The following is a 23250-nucleotide window of genomic DNA, read 5'->3' on the forward strand; positions in this document are numbered from 1 at the left end:
GAGTCTTGCTCTCTCCCTTCCCCCTGGGTATTTAATTAGCCAGCAGCCCTGGGGACAAAACGATCAAGGTACCAATTAACTCAGGCTCTTTGCAGATCCCTCTGCATCAGCAGCAGGAGAATCTGGTTTATATACAAACCTTTCGGTGGCCAGCCCAACAATTTGTTTCAGCTCAACCAAGAGGGGGGGGGGCAGAGAAGATGAGGCTAGATAGATAGATAGATGGTACAGAGAGAGATATAGCCATATATCCCACCTTTCAACCGGGCAGAGGGCCTTCTCGGTGGTGGTGCCCGCCCTGTGGAACACCCTCCCATCAGATGTCAAGGAAATAAACAACTATCTGACTTTTTAAAAGTCATCTGAAGGCAGCCCTGTTTAGGGAAGTTTTTAATGTTTGACGTTTTGTCGCTTTAATAATAATAATAATAATAATAATAATAATAATAATAATATTCTGTTGGGAGTCGCCCAAAGTGGTTGGGGAAGCCCAGCCAGATGGGCAGGGTCTAAATAATAAAATTTACTACTACTCCTCATCATCATCATCATTATCATTATTATTCTGTTGGGAGTTGCTCAGAGTGGCTGAGGAAACCCAGCCAGATGGGCAGGGTCTAAATAATAAAACAAATTCATTATTATTATTATTATTATTATTATTATTATTATTATTATTATTATCCTTATCCTTATTATCCAGAGATCTTTGAGGACCCACAAGCATGACTTACACCTTAATGCCAACTGGGGTCCTCGCTGCCTTCTTCAGCTCCTTGACCAGCCGGTCTTGCTTTGCCCTGCAAGGAGAGGAAGAACATCAGGGGGTGTGCAAGACATTCTCCTTCCATCTGTCCTGCTTGCTAGATTTTCCAGGTCCTTTTGGGAGACAGGGCTGTGCTTCTGTCAAGGATGGGGTGAGGTCAGGGGTTCAATGCTCACTGACACCGACGTCCCTGAGCTATGTTACCTGTGCAAAGAAGTGCTATTTCCTATTTTTAAATTTATCACCCAGCAATTTTACTGGGCGGTAGAAGTATGAGAAAGGAAGGAGGGGGGAAATGTTTCCATGGACCATTAGGAATACGGCAAGCTAGGAGGGCCGAGTTTGCCTATGCCTGATGTAAGCCATGGGCCCCACCTGCTAGCCTGCTCCCTAAAATATCCCTGGTTTGCTCCCAGAAGTGACTGTTCCAGTTTGCGAACTATTTTTGGAAGCCGAATGTCCGCCAGGGCTTCCGAATGACTGCATAAGCTTCCTGCAGCCAATCGGAAGCCGCGCTTCAGTTTCCAAACATTTTGGAAGTCTGGAACGGATTCTGTTCGACTTCCAAGGTACGACTGGATCCTAAAGGCACCGCCATCTTCATTCCAAGGAAACCAAACTTGGGGCAAGTACCTGGGTTAAACCAGAGACTGGGGTAACCGCATTTCAAACCCCAAATGAAAATCAGGATATGTGTCCTTTGGTGCTGAGAGAGTCAGCATCTGACACCCTCCCCAATCTTATCCTGTTTGTGACACAAAGGCTATTCCTGCAAACAGCCAGCAGGGGGCGCTTTTACTTTCTCAAAATTGAATGTATTGCCCTCGCTGTACTCGAGGGATGATTCCAACAGATTCCACACGAAAAACGCTCATGTCCCTGTGGAGATGGCGGTACTGAATCGGTGGCGCATGCCCTTCTGGCTTACACTCTTTATAAAGACTTGAGGAATGAGATTGTCACCCCTCTTTTATTGTCCATTCCGGGTTGCCCAGCCACTGCCATGGTGTCCTTTCTCTTGGCAGATCAAGAGGAGCAGGTGACAGCAAAGGTGGCAAGGTTTTTAGCTGGGGCAATCAGAATAAGATCCACTCTTCGACTACTGATTCAAAACCCTAAAACGTATTTTATATAACTGAATTTTTTCTTTCTATTCTTTGAATATTATATTGTTGTTTTATTGCTGATGCAAATATTTATTCATTCATTCAGCCAGCAGGGGGCACTTCAGCCCACACTCCCCCCATTCCAGATCTGAACTGCTGATGCCCCACACTGTCGCCCACCTCTCACCTCTTGAGGGCCTTGTTCCTGTGCTCCGCAGCCTCTGTTTTCTTCTGCATGAAGCACCTCAGCAGCTCCAGGCCTCTCTCGACCGCCCGGCGGAACTCCCCGTCCTGCTGCCGGCAACGCTGGTGCAGAGAGCCATAGTCGTCCTTCATGGCCGCGATCCTGCGGCTCAGCTCCTCCACCTGCTCCCGCAGCACGCGATGCTCAGCCTCCAGCTCAGAGACGTGCCCACTCAGGCTGGCCAGCCTGCAGCAGACCAAAGCAAAGGGTGAAGGCAGGGCATGGGAATTGCATACCTGACTCCCAAAGGATTATTATGTCCATCCTAGACCTGAAAGGCAGGAACTTCTCCCACCCCCAAAAAAAGAGAGAATCGAAAAGAGGAGTTGCGCTATAGAAGCAGCTGGACGGAGGAACCTTACCTGCCCCTCTGCTCCTCCAGTTCAGCGTCTTTTGCCTTGAGCTGCAAGTTCCATTCATAGATGCTGTAGGCAAGCTGAAAAAGAAGAGAGATAGAGGGGTTCCCTGGTCAGTTGGTTTGCCAGCTTATCCTTCAATGAAAGAGTGGATCATGCCTTGGAGGGGAGACGTCCTGGAAAAGGCGAAGGCATCAGGGCAAACAAACAGCTGGAAGGGGCGATGGCAGGGCTTGATTTAGGTATGATGAGGCCCTAAGCCAGGCACCCCCCAAACTCGCCCCCTCCAGATGTTTTGGGACTACAACTCCCATCATCCCTGACCACTGGTCCTGTTAGCCAGGGATGATGGGAGTTGTAGTCCCAAAACACCTGGAGGGCCAAGTTTGGGGGTGCCTGCCCTCAGCTACTGAAGGTAATGGGGCCCTTTATATGTCCAGCTGTCCTTTGTCAACAACAAATTCTCGCTGGTTTTTTGTGTTGAATATATGCCATATGGTCATTGATGGCCCTAATAGGTCTCTAAAGCCATTTGCACATGCAGAATGTAGGCACCCTATATATAGAAAGGAGCAAACCAGGGATATTTTAGGGAGCAGGCTAGCAGGTGGGGCCCATGACTTACATCACAGGAGCCTACACAACACAAAACCCGGTGGCTGTATGTAGGTTTTATTTTATTTGTTTTCTATCTTATATTTTGGAAATGTACATCCAGGTTTTTAACCCTTTAATTTGGGGGGGGGCTCACAAGAGAGTGGGGCCCTTTTAACTTATATGTAAATCCGGCACTGGGTGATGGACCTTATTTTTGGTCCGTCAACATTTAAACATCTGTTTATTCATATGCCCGCTCTGTCCTGAGGCTGCTGTTACTGTTGTTTCTTTAAGTTCGTGCAAAAATTCTCTGTCCTAAAACACGTTAAGATTTTGCACATCTTCTGACACGTTTTGAGCTGGGAAGTGTATCGCAGGATTCGAAGATCTGCATGATCCAAAGAGTAATTGCCTTATCAAGGATGTGCTCTGGACCAAGGTGGATAAAAATCAATGTTTGTTTTTTTAATTTTAAACAAGAATTTGGATTTTTTTTTTAATTGGATTTTTAGAATAAAATGCTTTTGGAGGAAAAATCTTTCTAAAGATAGTTTTCTATTTAAGTTGCATTATAGTCCAAAGGCTACTCATCAGGAAATAAGGGTTTCTTTTAAGTTTTTCATGTGTGCTAAAACTCAGTCTAAGGGTTTTTTTTAATTAAATAAAATCATTTACTGTGTTTCCCCTTTTTAAAGCCGTAGTCATAAAGTAAGCCATGGCAGGATTTTTAAAATATAAGACATACCCCAAAAATAAGACATAGGTCTACCTGCAGGGTCGGCGCCCAGCAGCGAAGGTGGGAACGGGGCCGAGGACGCCTCTGGCCAAGAGTTTAGGGGGGGTGTCGAGAAGTTCCATTTGGTGGGGGGGGGAGTTGGAGGGAGGGAGGCACTGCTGACTGGGCTTGTTGCCTCTGTTTTCTTTTCACGTTGTTTGTTCCTGTAAAATGGCAACCCCTGGGCCAAAGCAATTGATCCTCGCCTATGTTGTTTTCCAGGGTGGTGGGAGGGGGGAAAGAAAGATGGAAAAGATGTCGGTGGGGAGAGAAAACGCGTGAGTCCTCTCCCTTTCTTTCCTGCTTAGCCAGCTTGTGGGCAGGCCGAAGCAATCGAGCCGACGTCTAATGACAGAACAGCTTCTGTCATTAGAGACGTTGGCTCGATTGCTTCGATTGCTTCGGCCGACACGTCCCCCTTAAACTTTTGGTCAGAGGCGTCCTCCTTGCTGTGCGCCCTGAGACAGCGGGACCCAGCAGCAGCAATGCTGGCCGCAGTAAGGAGGGGTACTGGTACTTACAGTAATAATAATTTTTTTTAAAAAAGACACCCCCAAAAAATAAGCCATAGGCGTATTTTCTTGAGTAAAATTAATATAAGACGGTGTCTTAAAATGTGGGAAACACGGTAACCACATCAGTTAGCAAACAGAATACATATGCTATAATGTTATTGTTTCAGTTAAATTGTTTAAATTATTACTAATGATTATTTTTCTCCTTCCAATAAAGTACAGCAGAAAAGTTGTCCAAATATAAACAATTAACTTATTAAACCTCTCAATAATTTCATAATTATCCGTGTATTTCTAATAGCTATAACCAAATCAGTAATTTTTGATATAACTGTAAAAAGTACTCTGAAAAGTTATTATTCCAAAAATGAAACCTTCATCTGGTAAATATTAAGATTATACCAGCAAGAATGAGTCTGTAAAAAAAAAATTAAATCAAGTCTTACTGACTAGTGATTTAAATCGATTTGATTCAAATCAAATCCACCCTAGTCTGGACCAAGGAATAATTCTGCTTATTGGGTGTGGGGGAGGTTTCCCCCACATCCCCAGGCCCAATCCTGTGTCAGCTTACCTCCCCATTGATGCTTTCCAGCTCTGCCAAATGTCTCTCATGAATCCCCTTCAGGCTTTCCGTCGATTCTGCAGGGCCCAAGACGGCACCCAAGAAACAGTCAGTGGTCTCCTGGATGGGTCTGCAAAAACACAAGCAAATTTAGCTGAGAAAATCAGGGTAGCCACTGGTCATCAATAGCCCTCTGTGAATTTGTTCTATCCTCTTTAAAAGCCATCCAGGTTGGTTGCCATCACTGCCTCCTGTGGCAGGGAGTTCCACCGTTTAACCGCATGAAGAAGCCCGCAAGCAGGGCTGAAAGCAACAAACCCTCCCCATCATATTCCCTGGTACTCAGAGGCACATTGCCTTAAAAAAAATAGAGGCTTTGTTTAGATAGCAAGCCTACCATGAATTAATCTGTGCAACCACAGCCTGTGTGAACCCCACAGTTCCTGCAGTCATGGAAATTAATATTGGGCATGGAAAATCAACTTCTGGAGAATGCCTTTTTGTTTCTCATTCAAAGCCGCTAACCAGTGAATTCCGTGCATCCGCTATGTGCTCTTTGAAGACAGGCTTCCCTTTGTCTGTGCAAAATCTGTTGCCAATCAATTTAATTGATTCAGTTCCAGCGTTGTAAAAGAGAGAGATTTCTCTTAATCCACTTTCTCCGCCATCTCTTTTGCTGTGGCAGCTCTTCACACACACACACACACACACACACACACACACACACTGGTTGTGGTGTCCTGGGGGGGGGGGGAAACCACTCCCTTTCACCCCAGATGAACCAAAAAACCTCGGACACCCAGATTTCCTTTTAAAAAGGGAAAGTTTCTAGCAGTGGTAAGACCTGAGATATGAGGAAAATGTACAAGCCCTATACTTCTTCCTTGTGTGAGAAACTTGCATGTTCCCCCTTTCTGGTTGGACACTGTGAGGCAAGGATGCTGGACTAGATGGGCCACTGGCCTGATCCAGAAAACTTTTCTTATAATATAATATAAATATAATAATTTATTATTTATACCCTGCCCATCTGGCTGGGTTTCCCCAGCTACTGTGGGCGGCTGCCAATCAAATATTAAAAACCACAATAAAACATCAAACATTAAAAACATCCCTAAACAGGGCTGCCTTCAGGTGTCTTCTAAAAGTCAGACAGTTGTTTATTTCCTTGACATCTGATGGGAGGGCGTTCCACAGGGCAGGCGCCACCACCGAGAAGGCCCTCTGCCTGGTTCCCTGTAACCTCACTTCTTGCAGGGAGGGAACCGCCAGAAGGTCCTCGGAGCTGGACCTCAGTGTCCGGGCAGAACAATGAGGGTGGAGACCCTCCTTCAGGTATACAGCACTGTTCTTCTGCTCTTATGCATTCTGTTCTTTGCAGTGCCCCAAGAAATAAAAGCCTCGCAGACACGCGGGCTCCTGCAGGCTGCAATGGGGGCATGAGGTTAAGAGATGAGAAACTATTCTTGAACCTACCAGTAAGGGTGACTCCCTACAGGAGCCAGCCCCCATCATCCTAATGTCCACCTCGCCAAGCACAGGGAGCAGCAATGGCTAGGTGTCTACCTGCTTGCCTTCGCCGAGAAAGCCGGGCGCCTTTTCGGCGAAGGGAAGCGGGCAGGCTGTCTTCGGCTCGGGCACTGGCTTGGCAGCGTTGGGGGAAAGGTGCAGAATCGTTCCTTCGCCTTTCCCCCACCCCAGCCAACAGAGCCGGATCCGATGAAGCTCTGCTTCATCCAATCCGGCTTGGTCGTTGGCAGCAGCGGCGCTTGCTCTCTTGGCTCGGGGAAGGCAGGCAGGCAAGAGAGCAAGAGCCTGCCTGCCTTCCCCGAGCCAAGAGAGCAAGCGCCTCCGCCGTCGCCAGTCCCCCGGAGCCCATAGGAACGCATTAATTGACTTTCCAATGGGAAACGGTGCCTCGCTAGACGAATTTTCGTAGGACGAATTGAGTCCTGGAACGAATTAATTTCGTCTAGCGAGGCACCACTGTATGTATGTGTTTGCCTGGTACATTTATGAACATTTATTTTACATCTTAGACCTTACAACTCTCATAACACTGGTGATATATCAAGATATTGAAAACCAGATATCGCCCAGTCCTACTCATCACTCGGACTGGGTTCATGAGAAGGAAATTCAGATGTGCTACTACTAATCTGCAGCCAGCAGAATTTGAACGCACACCCTCCCAAGGCAACTCTGGTACTGCCAAGGTCCCTGACTCAGCATGGATTCAGCCAAGAGAGCCACTCTTTATCGCCCTTTATTTAACTTCTGCCCAGGAGGGAGGAAGAGCTGAATTAGCCTTGCAAGACCTGTGCAAATGGGGAAAGGCTCCCATTGTAAACGTGCCAAGTCACAACCGCTGCTATTCTGAGTTATTTTGGTCCTGTGCGGTGCCAAGACAAGTTGCCTGTGTGTTTACTTCCACAACAGAGTAAAATTCCTGCAGAGTCATCATGAGGGGGAAAGGAGAAGAGGGCGGGTGCCTGGAAGGCTCACACAGGAAGCAAGAAAAAGAAAATTCTCACTTCAACAAAAATATAGCAGAACAGCAACAGGAAACTCCTGACTCCTACCGACTAAAGCCAGGACTGCCTGGTGGCCAAACTACATATTGACAAAAAGACAGGGGGAGAACTGAGGTTTTGATACCTGGGAGGGAATCCTCGCAAGTTCTCCAGAGATTTAGCTTGCAGCTTTGCAGTGAAGTTTTCCAGGTTAGATTTTTCCAAGAGCTTGTTATCTACAAGAAAATAAAGAAGATGGATGCTATGAAAGGGGAGACCAAAGAATAAGATTCCTAGAGAATTTACAGCAACACATCTACCACTGGCAGCGATACAGGGTGGAAGACTTTCCCATCATATTTTTTTCTGCCAAAAATATTCTACTTTTAGAAATGCATTGTTTCCAGTGCTGGATTTATGTGTAAGCTAAACAAGCTATTACTTAGGGCCCCAATGTTGTAAACAAAACCTGCCCTTATTCCCTTATGGGGTATACAAGAGCCCCTATAGAGTCCTTTGTAGGTTCTCCATCGGTAGGAGAAAATAACAGAGGCCAACCAGAGAATATTGAGAAGCAAAGCAGCTAGGGAGCCTGATCTTTATTAAGGCTGTTGCAGCAGGGTGCTCCCCTCACAGGCAGGAGAAAGGAGGAGGACCCAGAACCAAGGCATGCCTGCCCTTATATAGACATCTAAATTGCCCACCCTGGAGTCCAAGACCATCCCCAGAAACATCATACGTACATCACAGAAAAGGCGGTCTACAACAGAAATTTGAATGTTGTTGTTTTTCCTGTCTGGAAGGTTATCTGATAATGCCTTTATCTGATTACCTTTCCTGGTACTGTAGTCTGGCCATTTCTTTGAGATGGTAATTACTTAATTCCTGAGACAAGGAGAAGGTTTTTTTCCACCTCCTCCCTCCTTGCAGAGAAACATTTGGTCAGTTTTGGAGTCAAAATGCTTTCAGGACTTTCTGCCTGTGCTACTTCAGACCTGTGGTTTATATATTTATGTACATGTTTCCTTGGTAAATTTATGAACATTTATTACATATCTAAGACGTTAAAATTCCAGACGTTAAAGCATCACTCTTTTGGGGCCCCCAAAAATTTAAAGGAAAAAAAACCTGGGTGTACACTTCCAAAATAGAAGATAAAAAACAAATAAAATAAAACCTACATACAGCAACAGTGTTTTGTGTTGCGTAGGCTCCTATGGTGTAAGTCATGGGCCTCCGCCTGCTATATAAAGGGCCCCATTACCTTCAGTAGCTTCGGGCCTCATCAAACCTAAATCCGGCCCTGATTGTTGCATAAATTAACAGGTTGCATGGTAAATAGAACACAATGCAGGTCAAACAGAACAGTCAAATCTAAATCAAATTGATGATTAACTTTTTCCAGGTGCCTATTGCTAGGAAGCAAATATAACTGTGGGCACAGCTCTTCAGGCATTGCAAACTTGGTGCTTTTTCAATCCTCTCCCCCCCCCCTTGAAATCTAATGTAGGAAAACGCTTAAAGTAGCTGCAAGAATTCTAATTTTTAACAGCCAAGTAAAAATTTGAATTTGTTCAAACATAGCACTGGAAACCTACCAAAGCTGCAATCCGATATCCATTTACCAGCACGTAAACCGATTTAACTCAATGGAACTTACTCCCGAGGAGACATATTTGCAAGTGCACTTTATTGAGCGCCCCTACCCCCCACGCGCAATCTAATATTTTAGTGCAACTCCTTTTCCAAGTGGAAAACTTTTTCCACCACTGTATTTCAAATCAATATAAAGTTATCAAGACATGACTCTTCTTTACTAAAGTCTCATCAGCTCTATGCCAATTTAGGACAATAGAAAATTCATGTTATTGTACTCATTATACGTATTATTCTTGATCCATTATAACCACAAATTTCTAATATTTCAAAATATCATTTGGACTAGAAATCATAATAATTGTTGTTGTTGTTTAGTCGTTTAGTCGTGTCCGACTCTTCGTGACCCCCTGGACCAGAGCACGCCAGGCACTCCTGTCTTCCACTGCCTCCCGCAGTTTGGTCAGACTCATGTTGGTAGCTATGAGAACACTGTCCAACCATCTCGTCCTCTGTCGTCCAGAAAATTCATATAGAGAGATATATATCTGACTTCGTGCCAGCTCAGCCTTTAACAGCCAGGGTCGCTCTTAAGTTCTTATTATCATAGAATTATAGGTACTGTAGGCTATGTACCCCAAGGGTCATCTAGTCAAACCTTCTGCAATGCAGTTTCTTATTTCATACAATGCAAAATTGCTTACTTTGTAGGCCCAGAGCAAGAGGCTATTTATTGTTGAACAGGCTAAAACAGCAGCAGCAGCAGCAGCAGCAGCAACAACAACAACAAACAACAACAACAACAACAACAACAGATGTAAGGAGCCAAAATAATGAGCTAAGGATGGAATCAAAGCCACAACCCAATAACTGGAGACAGCATTTCACTTTCCAATTGTGCATTACCACAATTGCCATATTACAATAGAAGGGGAAGAAATGGAGGCAGTGAGAGATTTTACTTTCTTGGGCTCCTTGATCACTGCAGATGGTGACAGCAGTCACGAAATTAAAAGACGCCTGCTTCTTGGGAGAAAAGCAATGACAAACCTAGACAGCATCTTGAAAAGCAGAGACATCACCTTGCCGACAAAGGTCCGTATAGTTAAAGCTATGGTTTCCCCAGTAGTGATGTATGGAAGTGAGAGCTGGACCATAAAGAAGGCTGATCGCCGAAGAATTGATGCTTTTGAATTATGGTGCTGGAGGAGACTCTTGAGAGTCCCATGGACTGCAAGAAGATCAAACCTCTCCATTCTGAAGGAAATCAGCCCTGAGTGCTCACTGGAAGGACAAATCCTGAAGCTGAGGCTCCAATACTTTGGCCACCTCATGAGAAGAGAAGACTCCCTGGAAAAGACCCTGATGTTGGGAAAGATGGAGGGCACCAGGAGAAGGGGACGACAGAGGACAAGATGGTTGGACAGTGTTCTTGAAGCTACGAACATGAGTTTGACCAAACTGCGGGAGGCAGTGCAAGACAGGAGTGCCTGGTGTGCTATGGTCCATGGGGTCACGAAGAGTCGGACACGACTAAACGACTAAACAACAACAACAACAAACAACACAATTGCCACGACACATGTGCCCCTTTTTTTGCAACAAGAACTTTTTATTCTCCTAGACTTAACAATGGGCATATTTGTCTGGTGCTTTTGAAAATTCTTCCCCCAACTTCTTTCCCCTTGCTATTAAAGCTGGTTTTATGCTGCTGCGATTATTCTGTATTCTATTCTGGCCCTCTCTCCTGCTGTTGTTTTGTGTAGCTTATAACTGGTTTTATTGTCGGCAACCTTGGCCTGCATTTTGTAATTTCAGAAGCCGTAAAAAGAGCCCAGAGGACGAGGCGGTACAGGAAGTCATCACTCACTGAATAAAAAACCTCTCCCCAATCTAGCAGAGGGCTGAGCGGATCCTGTCAATTTGGACCGGTTGCCATGGTTACGAAGCCGCAAAGAGACCAAATGCTTGTAGGGCTAATGGGGGGGAACTGTCTTGCAGCAAAAAAAAATAGGACAAGTGACTTTAGCTACATCTGGACTAGTGCACGCTTTAGAGGTGGGGAAAGAATGAGCAGAGGCTGCACAGCCACCTGTCAGGGATCCTTTCCCTGCGATTCCTGCATTGCAAAGGGTTGGGCTAGAGGACCTTTGGGAATCCCTTCCCACACTACAGTTCTAGGATTCCAACAACGTCCTTTTGCTGCAGTGCAGAGTCGTCTTATTGCGGCATGATTCTGCATTGGGTAGAAATGTGCACAGGTGCAGTTTTGGAAGGGATAAAACAGCTACTTGAGATGATGTTTGGATGACACTCAGGTCTAGCTGCATGCATGCTCCAGTGCTAGGAGGGAGCCAGCCACGGCTGGGGCTCGTGTGCGAACTCAGGCAGCCTAGCTGGACGTAAAAAGGGTCCGTTCGAAAGTGGCTTGCAGTGGCCAGCCAGCCGGCATCCTCACACGCTTTTCACTGCTCAGTAAGGCAGAGAGGCAGCTGGAGAGAGGATACCGAGATCCAGCACCAAATCTGGGCCAGACACCAAAACCTTCTGGGTGGCCACAGCTTGGGGGCAAGCGAGGAATAAAAAAACTCTTTGGTTATGAGATGCAACGCAGGACAGTGGTTAGAGCAGGGTCTCCAAGGGTGTAGCAGGAGAGGACGGCAAGTCCAGTGGTGAAACTGAAGGGCAATCTATAGTGTCAAAATACTTAAGGTACATATGTAAGAGGCTTCTTTTTAATTACACTTTGGGACTGATTCCTGCTCTTATGTGTTTTATACTTTCTGGGTGCCCCATGATTGTATTTTAACGTCGTTGTGTTCTAGGTTATAAAATCAAGCACTGCTGGGAGTCGTTCCTTTTCGTTTTCCCAGTGTATTTATTATCCGCAAAAAATTCGGTGTGGGGTGAGCACATGTTTGTTCTGAAAGTGTGGCCCAGAGAAAATGTTTGAGAACCAAAGGGTTAGAGGGTCACACTGGGGACCCGGGAGCATGGGCGTAGGCAAGGGGGGGCAGGAGGGGGCAGCTGCCCCCCCCTAGAAGCAAAAAATTATTGTATTTTACAGACCATAACCAGCACTTTTCCCCTCCAAAAACTGAAGTGGAAAGGGCTTTGCTTTAGCGAGAGCAGCTCTCCACTTGCTGGGGGGGGGGCGCGAACACAGCTGTAACAAAAACACATCAAATAAATAAAGCAAAGTGGCTACCGGTACTTAAGCAGTTAAGACAATGGAGCAGAAAATCCCTTCAGGCAAGGTTTGATAGCTGACCAATTCACCCTATTGTTCTTCAGTGGTAGTTGTTAATGAGCATTCAGGGATCACATTAAGAGTTCTATTGGCGATTTAATGAGGGTGCATTGACTAAGGTGGCTCTGCAAGGCTAAAAGGAAATGAATAAGAAAAGGGGGGGCTGTAGCTTTTGATAGACACAGTGATGTTTATAAAAAGCAGAGGTGTTCCAGTCTGCCCCTCCTCCTGCATCTGTATACTGTAAATCAGGGGTGGCCACCTCCCAAGAGACTCTGATCTACTCACAGAGTTAAAAACTGGGAGTGATCTACCCCCTTTTGGGGGGTTCAGGTCAAAGCTGTTGAGTTTTTTTTAAGGAAGGGAAGCCCTGTTTTTTTTAGTTTAGGTCAAACTTGTTGAGCTTCTTTTAGGAGGAAGGGAGGCCCATTTTTGTTTAGGGCTTCAGGTCATAGTTCAGCTTTTTTTAGGGAGGAGGAAAATTTTGGGTGAGCTTTTTCTAGGGGTGCCAGTGATCTAGCAGTGATCTACCACAGACATCCAGTGATCTACTGGTAGATCACAATCTACCTGTTGGACGTGCCTGCTGTAAATCAAGCAGAGAGAAAGCTGCTTGCAAGGCTCCTGTACAGGCGTACCAGTATCTTTCTCTTGCTGCAGAGCTCCAGCATCACAGCGTCACCCAGAGGCACCCACAAATGTGAGTTATCCCTCTCTCTATTTCTTCCTTCCTTCCCTCCCTCTTCCGTCCTTAATAAAATACGGGGGGGGCAGATAAGCCCCACATAGAAAGCCCATCAACATGGGGGGAGGTGACTCTTTAGAATACAGTAAAGGTAAAGGCAAAGGTAAAGGGACCCCTGACCATTAGGTCCAGTCGTGACCGACTCTGGGGTTGCACGCTCATCTCGCATTATTGGCCGAGGGAGCCAGCGTATAGCTTCCAGGTCATGTGGCCAGCATGACAAAGCCACTTCTGGCAAACCAGAGCAGCACATGGAAACACCGTTTACCTTCCCGCTGTAGCGGTTCCTATTTATCTACTTGCATTTTGATGTGCTTTCGAACTGCTAGGTTGGCAGGAGCTGGGACCAAGTATTTACCAGTAATTGGGGGGGGCACCTAGGCCTCTAGGAGTTGGCTGCTATGCCTAGGACAATTCAAGAAAGCAGATTGATGCATATGCTATGGTAATATATCAATAGAATCATGGAATTGTAGTCGGAAGGGACCACAAGGGTCATCTAGTCCAACCCCCTGCAATGCAGGATCTTTTTCCCAAGGTGGGGCTTGAACCCACGACATGGTTGAAATATTATGCTGATATGCAGCAACACCTCGGAGCCGTCGTGTCTGCGGCCGTGCCTTGCCTCGCCCTCGCCCGCCCTGTCACCCCCTCTCGCCTGCCCGACCCTCCCGTCCTCTCCAGCCAAGCAGGGTAGCCGCCGATGCTGCCTGCCCCAGAAGCACAAGGTGGCCGCTGCCGCTGCCGCCGCCACGATATCAGGCCAGCTGGCCCTGTAGCCCCGCCCACGTTCCCACTTCGGGGCCCCGCCCCTGAACGACCATGGCTTGCCCCCCCCTAGTTTTGATCCTGGCTACGCCCCTGCCCGGGAGCAGGGGTGGAGCTGCAGGCTCTGGCACCAGGGGGTGGAGAACAGGCGGGGGAATGGCTGTCGTGTGTCCCGTGGGTGTGGCACACGTCCAGGGGGGCAGTTGCAATGGCACACACACACAACCTGGGATGGTACCCAGAGTGGGACGCTCCCCCCGACCCCTTCCTCCGCCAGTGCCTGGGAGAGCAGAGTTCGAATCCCCACTCAGCCATGGAGCCTAGTGGGTGACCTTGGGCTATGCACCATCTCTCGACACACCTAGCCCCCCTCACAGGGTTGTTGTGAGGCTCAAAGAGCGGGCGGGGAAGTCTTCACGCCACCTTGAGCTCCTTAGAAAAAAAAAGTAGGGGGGCAGATGTATCAATAACAGCAACGCCGGTCATACTCAGAGTATACCAATGGGAATCAATGGACGGAAGCAGTGGTTTAAATCGGGATGCAGAAACTGCTGCTCGACTCCAACTCACGTCAAGCCCCAAATACCTGTGGGACCAGCTCTTTCTCTACAGACCCTCTCGGCTGCTAAGGAGGCAGTGGCGGCCCCCAACTTGAAAGGCTTTTAAAGAGGGTGGGACAAATTCACAGGCTATTGAAGGCTACTAGGTTATGCTGAGAGGTACTGACAGGGCTACCAAGGTCACAAGTGGGGATTTGAACCCGGATCTCCCGGGTCTTAGTTTGACACTCTAACCGCTAGACCACCCTGGCTCCTATCCATACCAGGTCAGGAGGAAGTCTTGCTGAGTTCAGTGGGACTTACTGAACTCTCAGCTGCATGCATACAAGATTGCAACCTCCTTGCACAATCTTTGCAATGTCTTTACGAAAACAGAAACCGAGCAGTGGTAGCTTCTGAAACTGCACCTCCAAGGAACGGCGTCTGTTCCTACTTCCCAGGAGGCCGACTTACGCTGCACTACATTGTTTTCCTACTGCTCTTTCGAACATTGCAACATTCCGCAGAAGAGATGCTAAAATGATTTCCCCTTCTGGCCCATTTTGGTGCGTGTAGTCTCACTCAAAAATGGAACCTGCACGTCCGTTTGTCTGTGGTTCGCCAGAATTTGCCATGCCTCCCTGTGGCCATCTGCCTTGGTGGCACTGCAGCACTTTGAGAGGGGCTGGTGATGCCGGCGTCTGGCTGCCAGAGCCCCAGGGCGGGGGGTGGGTCTGAGTTCAAATTCCCAGCAATGAAGGTGACCATGGGTCCATCACTCTCTCTTACAAGGTGCTTGTGAAACCCTCATATACTGCACTGAGCTCCTCAGTGAAAGGATGAGGAACATACTGGCATCTGTCTGCCTTGAGAGGCAATGGAGTGTGCCTCTAGGGGTTAAATCCAACCACTGTGTTAGCAGCAGGAGATCCTGGGCTGCCTCGCTGATGTGGTCCAAAGAGCAAGATGTTTGGCATCAGCTTGGCTGCACGAGTTGCTGGAAGGAGGCGTACAAGTCACCATCCAACTGTCTTAGGCACTCTGCTCCAGATTTGTGTAGGGTTTACCCCGTAGCCTTTTCTGCTCCCACTAGGCAGCAGAGGTTTAGGATCAGAGTTTTGCTTCTCCTAGATGGGCTCCCTTCCCAGGTGGACAAGCCCCATCTGCCCCTCACTTCCCTCTACAGCAGCGGACGGCAAGGTTTACCTCGCCTAGGCCGGTTCACTCCAGAGGAGATCACTCTGTGGGCTGGATTGCGCGCACAGCCACAATTTTCGGCGTCTGCATCTGCACAGACACGATTTCCAGATGCACTCTTCTAATATCATCTTACGTTATGTTATCCAAGTGTCTCCCATGTTCACACTTTTTGGTGTTATTGCCTACATTGGGGATAACCATCTTGGAACTTTTGGTTCGAGATATTTCCGGTATTTATCCCATGTCTTAAATAAAGCGTTTCTGATAATATGACTTGTAAATTTCTTATGAATCTTTGCTTTTCCGTAATTTAGGTACGCATGCCACCCAAACATAGCTTTCTATCCTTCAATATCCAATACATCTACATTCTTTAGCAGGCACCACTCCTTTAGCCACGTTAGGCAGGAAGCCTCATAGTAAAGCCTGAGGGTTTTTTTTAGAATAAAATTTATTTATTTTCCTTCACCAAACCTGTACATTTTTTTTTCACATGCTTATTTACATATACATTTGTCTATTACATTTTTCATACAATATCTCGAGCCCTCCTTTCCCAGCAAAAAAATGAAAGGAAGAGAAAAAAATAAACCAAAAAGAAAAAAGAAAAAAAGAAGTTAAGAAAAATATATGCAAGTACATAAAATAAAAAGAAGTGTTTTATCTTTGGACTTCCTGTTATCTCCATCAGCATACTGCGGGAGGCAGTGCAAGACAGGAGTGCCTGGCGTGCACTGGTTCATGGGGTCACGAAGAGTCGGACACCACTAAACAACTAAACACAGACAACTATCGGGGTCCCTTCCAACTCTACAGCTCTATGATTCTATGACCACCACCAAAGTTTTAAGGCCTCCTTTCTCTGGACCATCTTTATTTATCCAATTTGTTCCTCATCCCCGTCGATAGTTCTCAAATCCTCAATGAGGGACTTACCCTGCATGCGAAGACAGGCTCTAGCGGATGCTCCAAGATCACAGGCCTTTGACCAAAGAATCCCAGGAACTGGATTTCCCAGGGTTCTTTGGGTGAAGTCATATGCATAGACAGACTCATTTGAAGAGACCAATGCATGCAAAATGCATTGCCAGCATCTTGGGGAAGGACTGGGAACGGACTCTGTTTGTACAGACATTGCCAGTCCGTGTAAAGGTAAAGGACCCCTGGATGGTTAAATTCAGTCAAGGCGACTCTGGGGTTGTGGCGCTCATCTCACTTTCAGGCCAAGGGAGCCGGCGTTTGTCCGCAGACAGCTTTCCGGGTCATGTGGCCAGCAGGACTAAACCACTTCTGGTGCAACGGGACACCATGATGGAAACCAGAGCACACGGAAATGCCGTTTACCTTCCTGCCGGAGTGGTACCTATTTACCTACTTGCACTGGCGTGCTTTCGAACTGCAAGGTTGGCAGGAGCTGGGACAGAGCAACGGGAGCTCACCCTGTTGCGGGGATTCAAACCGCCAACCTTTCGATTGTGTAGACAATACATAGCTAGGTGGATCAAGGGACTGACTGGGTAGCTCCCGATGTTTCTGGGCTGACTGTCCAAGACCAAAATGAAAGCACAGCTATTAGGAAAAGTCATTCTTGGCTCAAGCCCGCTCAGAGGAAGAGAGGCGTTCCCCAACATTTCCAAGAGTTGTTTGCTGTTGTTCTGCCTTTTCAAAGCATGTCCTTTTACCTCAGATGATGATTATGATGATGATTAGGAATGATCCCTTCATTGGTTTACTAATCTGCAAATGGTACAAATTAGCAATGCTTTTAGCTGGCAGGAAAACAAAGATGATCTCATTGCCCTTTTCGTAAGCGGTCGAAGGGGGGGGGGGTAATTTTGACGGAGCTATAGCTGGCATTTCCTGCCTTAGTTTAATTGTAACCATCAATATTTTAAAAGATGCAGGAGTTGGAGAGAAATCATGCTAAGCCTATGAAGAGAGAGAGCAAGGTGCCTTTCAGGCAGGACTGAGTTCTTCAGCTTGCAGAAGATGAGAGGGAGCAAACCATTCCCAGGGAGCGAATATTGCAAAATATTGCTTCAGACAGGGGCAGGTCTCGCAATGCTACTTTTACAGAGGGACTTTGCACATGGGCAGGATCACATGGGTGGAGGAGAGGATCCTTCCAGCTAGCAGGACCCATTTGTGGTCACAGAGCAGCGAAGCCAAACAAATACCAACTGCTCACTTCTCCTTTCTCTAGCGATGTCGAAACCAGGGGATAAAACGGTGATAAATCACACCGGGAAATGAATTAATGGGTCATTCCCCTTATGGCAATCCTTCTTTGTTAGCCAGGGCCTCTATTTACGATGGTGAATGTTATTTCTTAATCGCACAAGAGAGAAAGTGAAGATTGAATCAGTACACTAATTGAAGAAGTGATAATGTAATTGATGGGTTTTTTCAGTCACGTAATCTTTTATATAGATGTAGATAAAACAAAGAGACCTTTGAACATGTGGATTACCCAGAACAGAATCAAGGCCTGGATAGAAACCAAGAGATCTTAATCACAGGCTCCCTGCAGTTTTTGCTTTGCTAATTAGCAAACATGTAGGGCTGAGAAACAGCAGTCTTGTGGAAATGTTCAGCAGCCCATCCCTCAACAAAAACTCATTGACTTGCATGAATGAATTAAGTGGACCCTAGTCAAATTTACAGATGACACAAAAACTGGGAGCGGTAGATAATCAGGTGACAGCATCAGGGTTCAAGATGCTCTTAACAGGTGGAAGAGCTGGACCCAAACCAACAAAATGAATTTCAATAGAAACACAATGTAAGGTTCTGCACTTAGGCAGGAAGAACCAGATGCACAAATAAACAATGGGGGACACCTGGCTTGCCAGTAGTACATGTGAAAAGGATCAAAGGGTCTTAGTAGACTACAAGCTTAACTCAAGCCAACAGTGTGATGCAGCAGCAAAAGAAGAAATGCTATTCTATGCAAAAGTCAAGCGTCCAGATCAGGCATCTCCAAACTCCAGATGTTTTGGACTACAGTTCCCATCTTCCCCAACCACTGGTCCTGTTAGCTAGGGATCATGGGAGTTGTAGGCCAAAACATCTGGAGGGCCGCAGTTTGGGGGTGCCTGGTCCAGATCAAGGGAAGTAATAGTCCCACTCTATTCTGCCTAGGTCAGATCACACCTGGAATACTGTGTCCAATTCTGGGCACCACAATTTAAGAAGGATGTTGACAAGCTGGAATGTGGACACAGGAGGGCGACCAAGATGATCAAGGGTCTGGAAACCAAGCCTCATGAGGAATGGTTGAGGGAGTTGGATATGTTTAGCCTGGAAAAATGAGACTGAGAGGAGATATATCTAAAGAGCTGTCACATGGAAGATGGAGCCATCTTGTTTTCTCCTGCTCTGTATGGTAAAGGTTAAGGGACCCCTGACCATTAGGTCCAGTCGTGACCGACTCTGGGGTTGCGCGCTCATCTCGCATTATTGGCCGAGGGAGCCGGCGTATAGCTTCCGGGTCATGTGGCCAGCATGACAAAGCCGCTTCCGGCAAACCAGAGCAGCACATGGAAACGCCGTTTACCTTCCCGCTATAGCGGTTCCTATTTATCTACTTGCATTTTGACGTGCTTTCGAACTGCTAGGTTGGCAGGAGCTGGGACCAAGCAACAGGAGCTCACCCTGTCACAGGGATTCGAACCGCTGACCTTCTGATCAGCAAGCCCTAGGCTCAGTGGTTTAACCACAGCGCCACCTGGGTCCCTTGATGGTCTCTGGATGGTAGGGGTCAAATTAGTGGAATCAAATGGCAAGAAAGGAGATTCTAACTAAACATTCAGAAGAGTTAAATAAAAAAATTCCTTCAGTAGCACCTTAAAGACCAACTAAGTTTATATTTTGGTATGAGCTTTCGTGTGCATGCACACTTCTTCAGATACACTAGAAACAGAAGTGTCAGACCCTATATATATATACAGAGGGTGGTGGGGGTGGGTGGGAATGGGTGATGGGCTGATGGGAGTGGTAAACCTGTAGATGGCACTGTTCAGTGGAACAGACCTGCAACACGAAAGAATCTTTTCCAGGTGCTGGTGACTTGGTCTTAGAAACAAACTCTTCCCATGTATAAAGCATCAACAAGTTAGTCCTCAGGGCTCTGCAACCGCCCCCCCCCCCCATCCTCAATAGAGGAACCGAAAAGAGCCACACCAGGATGAATCAGGAGCACAAACTTAGCTACTCCCACAGAGTCAGCTGCAAACAACATCCTTTAGCCATGCTTTAGCCATGAGACCATCCTCTCTCTGAACTATACAAATCCTCATTTCTCTGGCAATTATTTATCCAGCAGCCGTGACTTGGGGACACTTCCATCAGTGAAAGCAAACACTGGGCTAAAAAGGAGAGATCAAAACCCCTTCTTTACCGTTCCCCTTCCCAATTTCTTTTTCCTAAAGACTGATGAGAGAAACAAAGTGAGTGCAAGTGTTGCACTCGGACAGGATTCAAATAGTCGTTCGCCTAGTTCTCACTGAGGTGGCAAACTTGTCTCTGGGCTATACCATTTCAGACTGTGAGGGAAGACCATACTTTGTGGAATGTTCCTACATATTTTTTTTTAAAAAAATCCTTGCAGACAGAAAGCTAGCATGCAAGCAGAGATGCCAAGTTGAATAACATATTGGGTGGGGGAGAGGACAGGTAAACCATGCCCTGCATAATCAATCACATATTAGGTTAGGTTAGACTGAGTCGGAGTGTGGGATGCCATTTGCTGCAATGGAACCGCCTCTGAGACAGCCATATGATTTCTGCAAAGTAGGTAGGTGTGTGTGTGTGTGTGTGTGCGCGCGCGCATGCCATAACTCTGCAGAAACTCCGACCGCAACAAGGCACCAACTTAAAACCAAAATGCCTGTTTAGTTCTGGGAAATGTTCCCAAAACGAACTTGGAAAATCTTTTTACATTAAGCTCGCATCCAGAGGGTAACCACTTCAATCTAAAGCACCAAGGTAATTTCTCCCTAGTGGCAGCTGTGACTGGGACGGACGGCAAATTACTGTGCTGCTATTAAAAATGGGATACTGTACTGTGCTTCTTGTTAATAAAGGATATATGACTCGAGATCCTATGGAGTCAAACCCAACTTTCTTTGTTATGCCACTTCTTTCCCCCTCCAATGGGGAATTAAACATTCCAGTGCCATAAATCACGGTCAGTGTCAACCCAGGCAGCAAGCAGGTGTCAATCGCCAAGTTTAGACTAGAGGGAAAGGGGAGATGGTGGGGTCCAAAAATGGGACGAGGATTGAGGAGTTGCATCCTCTGCAATAAGATGAGGAATCCTAGGATCCTTGAGGGTGGCCCTTTTGGATCTTGCTTAAAATAAAAACTGAAAGATATTCCCTGTTACAAGAGATGGAAAAGTGGGAAAGAGAAGCACGCAGAAGGCAGCAAGTATAGAAATGTTTTCTTTTAATGCCACCATCTCTCCTTTTCCTTATTCATCCCATCCTTTTAAACATCTCGATTGGTGGCGGTGTCTTCCCTTACGGATGCAATTAAAACGTTGGCTTGTTAAGAAGATTGTTATGTACTGAGCTGAATCCGACTCCGAGTATATTTCAAAGAGCGCAACAAATGTGACGTTTACCGTTCTGGGTGGTGGTTGTTGCTCACGGAAAGCAGAACAAAACACACTCCACACCAAAAAAAAAACCTGCCGGCAGTCAAATAACTCTGCATTATTCAGGGTTTGGGCAGCAAATATCCATCTGTGCAATCGGCGCTGCCCCCTCCCCCTGCTGCCTTTTCTCGGACTAACTTTCTCTGGCTTTAATCAAGGCTGCACTCTGCACATGCTCGCGCGCCTCCCGGAGCTTGGTCCCTAAGCACGGGAGCTGGCTGGGCACCTGCGGAGATCCGCGGCGTAAACCTGCACGCCCACTCCGGGACCCCTGGCTCCCTCCGCAGCCGCCGCTCCCCGGAAGCGCTTTCCGCAGGGGAAGTGGCTGGCAAGACTGCCTCTGGGCACGTGCAGAAGGCCACGCCGGCCCTGCCCGCTGCCGCGCAGCAGGGGCTGCCCTGCCCTCCCTCCGGCTGCGCCCCGCCGACTCACAGGCCTGCACCAGGTCGAGGAAGCGCGCCTTCTGCGCCCGATCCCGCTGCTGCAGCTGCCGGACGATGTGGCGCTTCCAGCAGCGGCGACACAACCGGGCGCTGCCGCCGCCGCCGCCGCTCTCGGCCATGGCGCCCCGCCGCAGCCCCGGGGTCCCGGATGACAAAGGGCGACGCGCGGCCAAAGGGGGAGGGAACTCCCAGTGACGTCGCCGCCCAGGGGTGGGGCCAGAGCCGGGGAATCCCCCCGGAGTCACCGCCCCGAGGAAGAGTCGGCGAGGCTTAGAGCGCTGGAACTGGAGCACATCCCATAAAGCGGAACGCGGAAGGCATCCAGAGGGAGACCGTTTCCCTGTCCTACAGCTCTCAGAGCCGGATTTACATATAAGCTAAACAAGCTATAGCTTAGGACCCCACTCTCTTGGGGGCCCCCAAAAAAATTTAAAGGGAAAAAAACCCTGGATGTACATTTCCAAAATATAAGATTTAAAAAAACAACAACAACCAACATACAGCAAAAGTGTTTTGTGTTGTGTAGGCTCCTATGATGTAAGTCATGGGCCCCGCCTGCTAGCCTGCTCCCTAAAATATCCCTGGTTTGCTCATTTCTATATATAGGGTGCCTACATTCTGCATGGACCTCTTGCATGGCAACATGTGCAAATGGCTTGAGATACCTATTAGGTCCATAAATTACCATCTAGCATATATATTCAACACAAAAAATAGTGACCATTTGTTGTTGACAAAGGACAGCTGGACATAGAAAGGGCCCCATTACCTTCAGTAGCTTTGTTGTTTGTTGTTGTTTAGTTGTGTCCGACTCTGACCCCATGGACCAGAGCATGCCAGGCACCCCTGTCTTCCACTGCCTTCCGCAGTTTGTTCTCGAAGCTACCAACATGAGTCTGACCACTGTCCAACCATCTCGTCCACTGTCGTCCCCTTCTCCTTGTGCCCTCCATCTTTCCCAACATCAGGGTCCTTTCCAAGGATTCTTCTCTTCTCATGAGATGGCCAAAGTATTGGAGCCTCAGCTTAAGGATCTGTCCTTCCAGTGAGCACTCAGGGCTGATTTCCTTCAGAATTAAGAGGTTTGATCTTCTTGCAGTCCATGGGATTCTCAAGAGTCTCCTCCAGCACCATAATTCAAAAGCATCAATTCTTCAGCGACCAGCCTTCTTTGCAGTCCAGTTCTCATTTCCATACATCACTACTGGGAAAACCATAGCTTTAACTATGTAGCTTAGGGCCTCATCAAACCTAAATCTGGCCCTGGCTCTTGCTGTAAGAAAGCTTTTTCTGTATGTTTAGTCAGAATCTCCTTTCTTGTAACTTGATGCCATGGGTTCGATTCCTATGAAACTCAGCTAGATTGGTAAAGAAAAAGTGTTTTATAGGTATGTATATAATGGGATGCAGGTGGTGCTGTGGGTTAAACCACAGAGCCTAGGCCTTGCCGATCAGAAGGTTGGCGGTTCGAATCCCCACGACGGGGTAAGTTCCTGTTGCTCGGTACCAGCTCCTGCCAACCTAGCAGTTCGAAAGCATGTCCGGCGGGAAGGTAAACGGCATTTCTGTGTGCTGCTCTGGTTTGCCGGAAGCGGCTTTGTCATGCTGGCCAC

The 23250-nt window shown here is 47.3% G+C and overlaps 1 protein-coding gene across 2 annotated transcripts in view; it reads right to left on the reverse strand.

Moving 5' to 3' along the window:
• ATG16L2 (autophagy related 16 like 2) overlaps positions 1 to 21831 on the reverse strand; it is a 46236-nt gene extending 24405 nt beyond the window's left edge. For both annotated transcript variants that reach the window (XM_088668890.1, XM_035115881.3), the window contains exons 1-6: positions 21627 to 21831; positions 7583 to 7673; positions 4934 to 5054; positions 2479 to 2552; positions 2060 to 2302; positions 735 to 800 (exon numbers count right to left, since the gene is read on the reverse strand). In XM_088668890.1, coding sequence (XP_088525016.1) covers positions 735 to 800; positions 2060 to 2302; positions 2479 to 2552; positions 4934 to 5054; positions 7583 to 7673; positions 21627 to 21756 — 725 coding nt within the window. In that variant the 5' untranslated portion in view covers positions 21757 to 21831. The remainder of the gene's footprint in view (positions 1 to 734; positions 801 to 2059; positions 2303 to 2478; positions 2553 to 4933; positions 5055 to 7582; positions 7674 to 21626) is intronic.
• Positions 21832 to 23250: the final 1419 nt, after the last annotated feature.

This window comes from Zootoca vivipara, chromosome 4 (genome assembly GCF_965207765.1).
Source record: "Zootoca vivipara chromosome 4, rZooViv2.hap1.1, whole genome shotgun sequence".
In the NCBI taxonomy this organism is placed as follows: domain Eukaryota; kingdom Metazoa; phylum Chordata; class Lepidosauria; order Squamata; family Lacertidae; genus Zootoca; species Zootoca vivipara.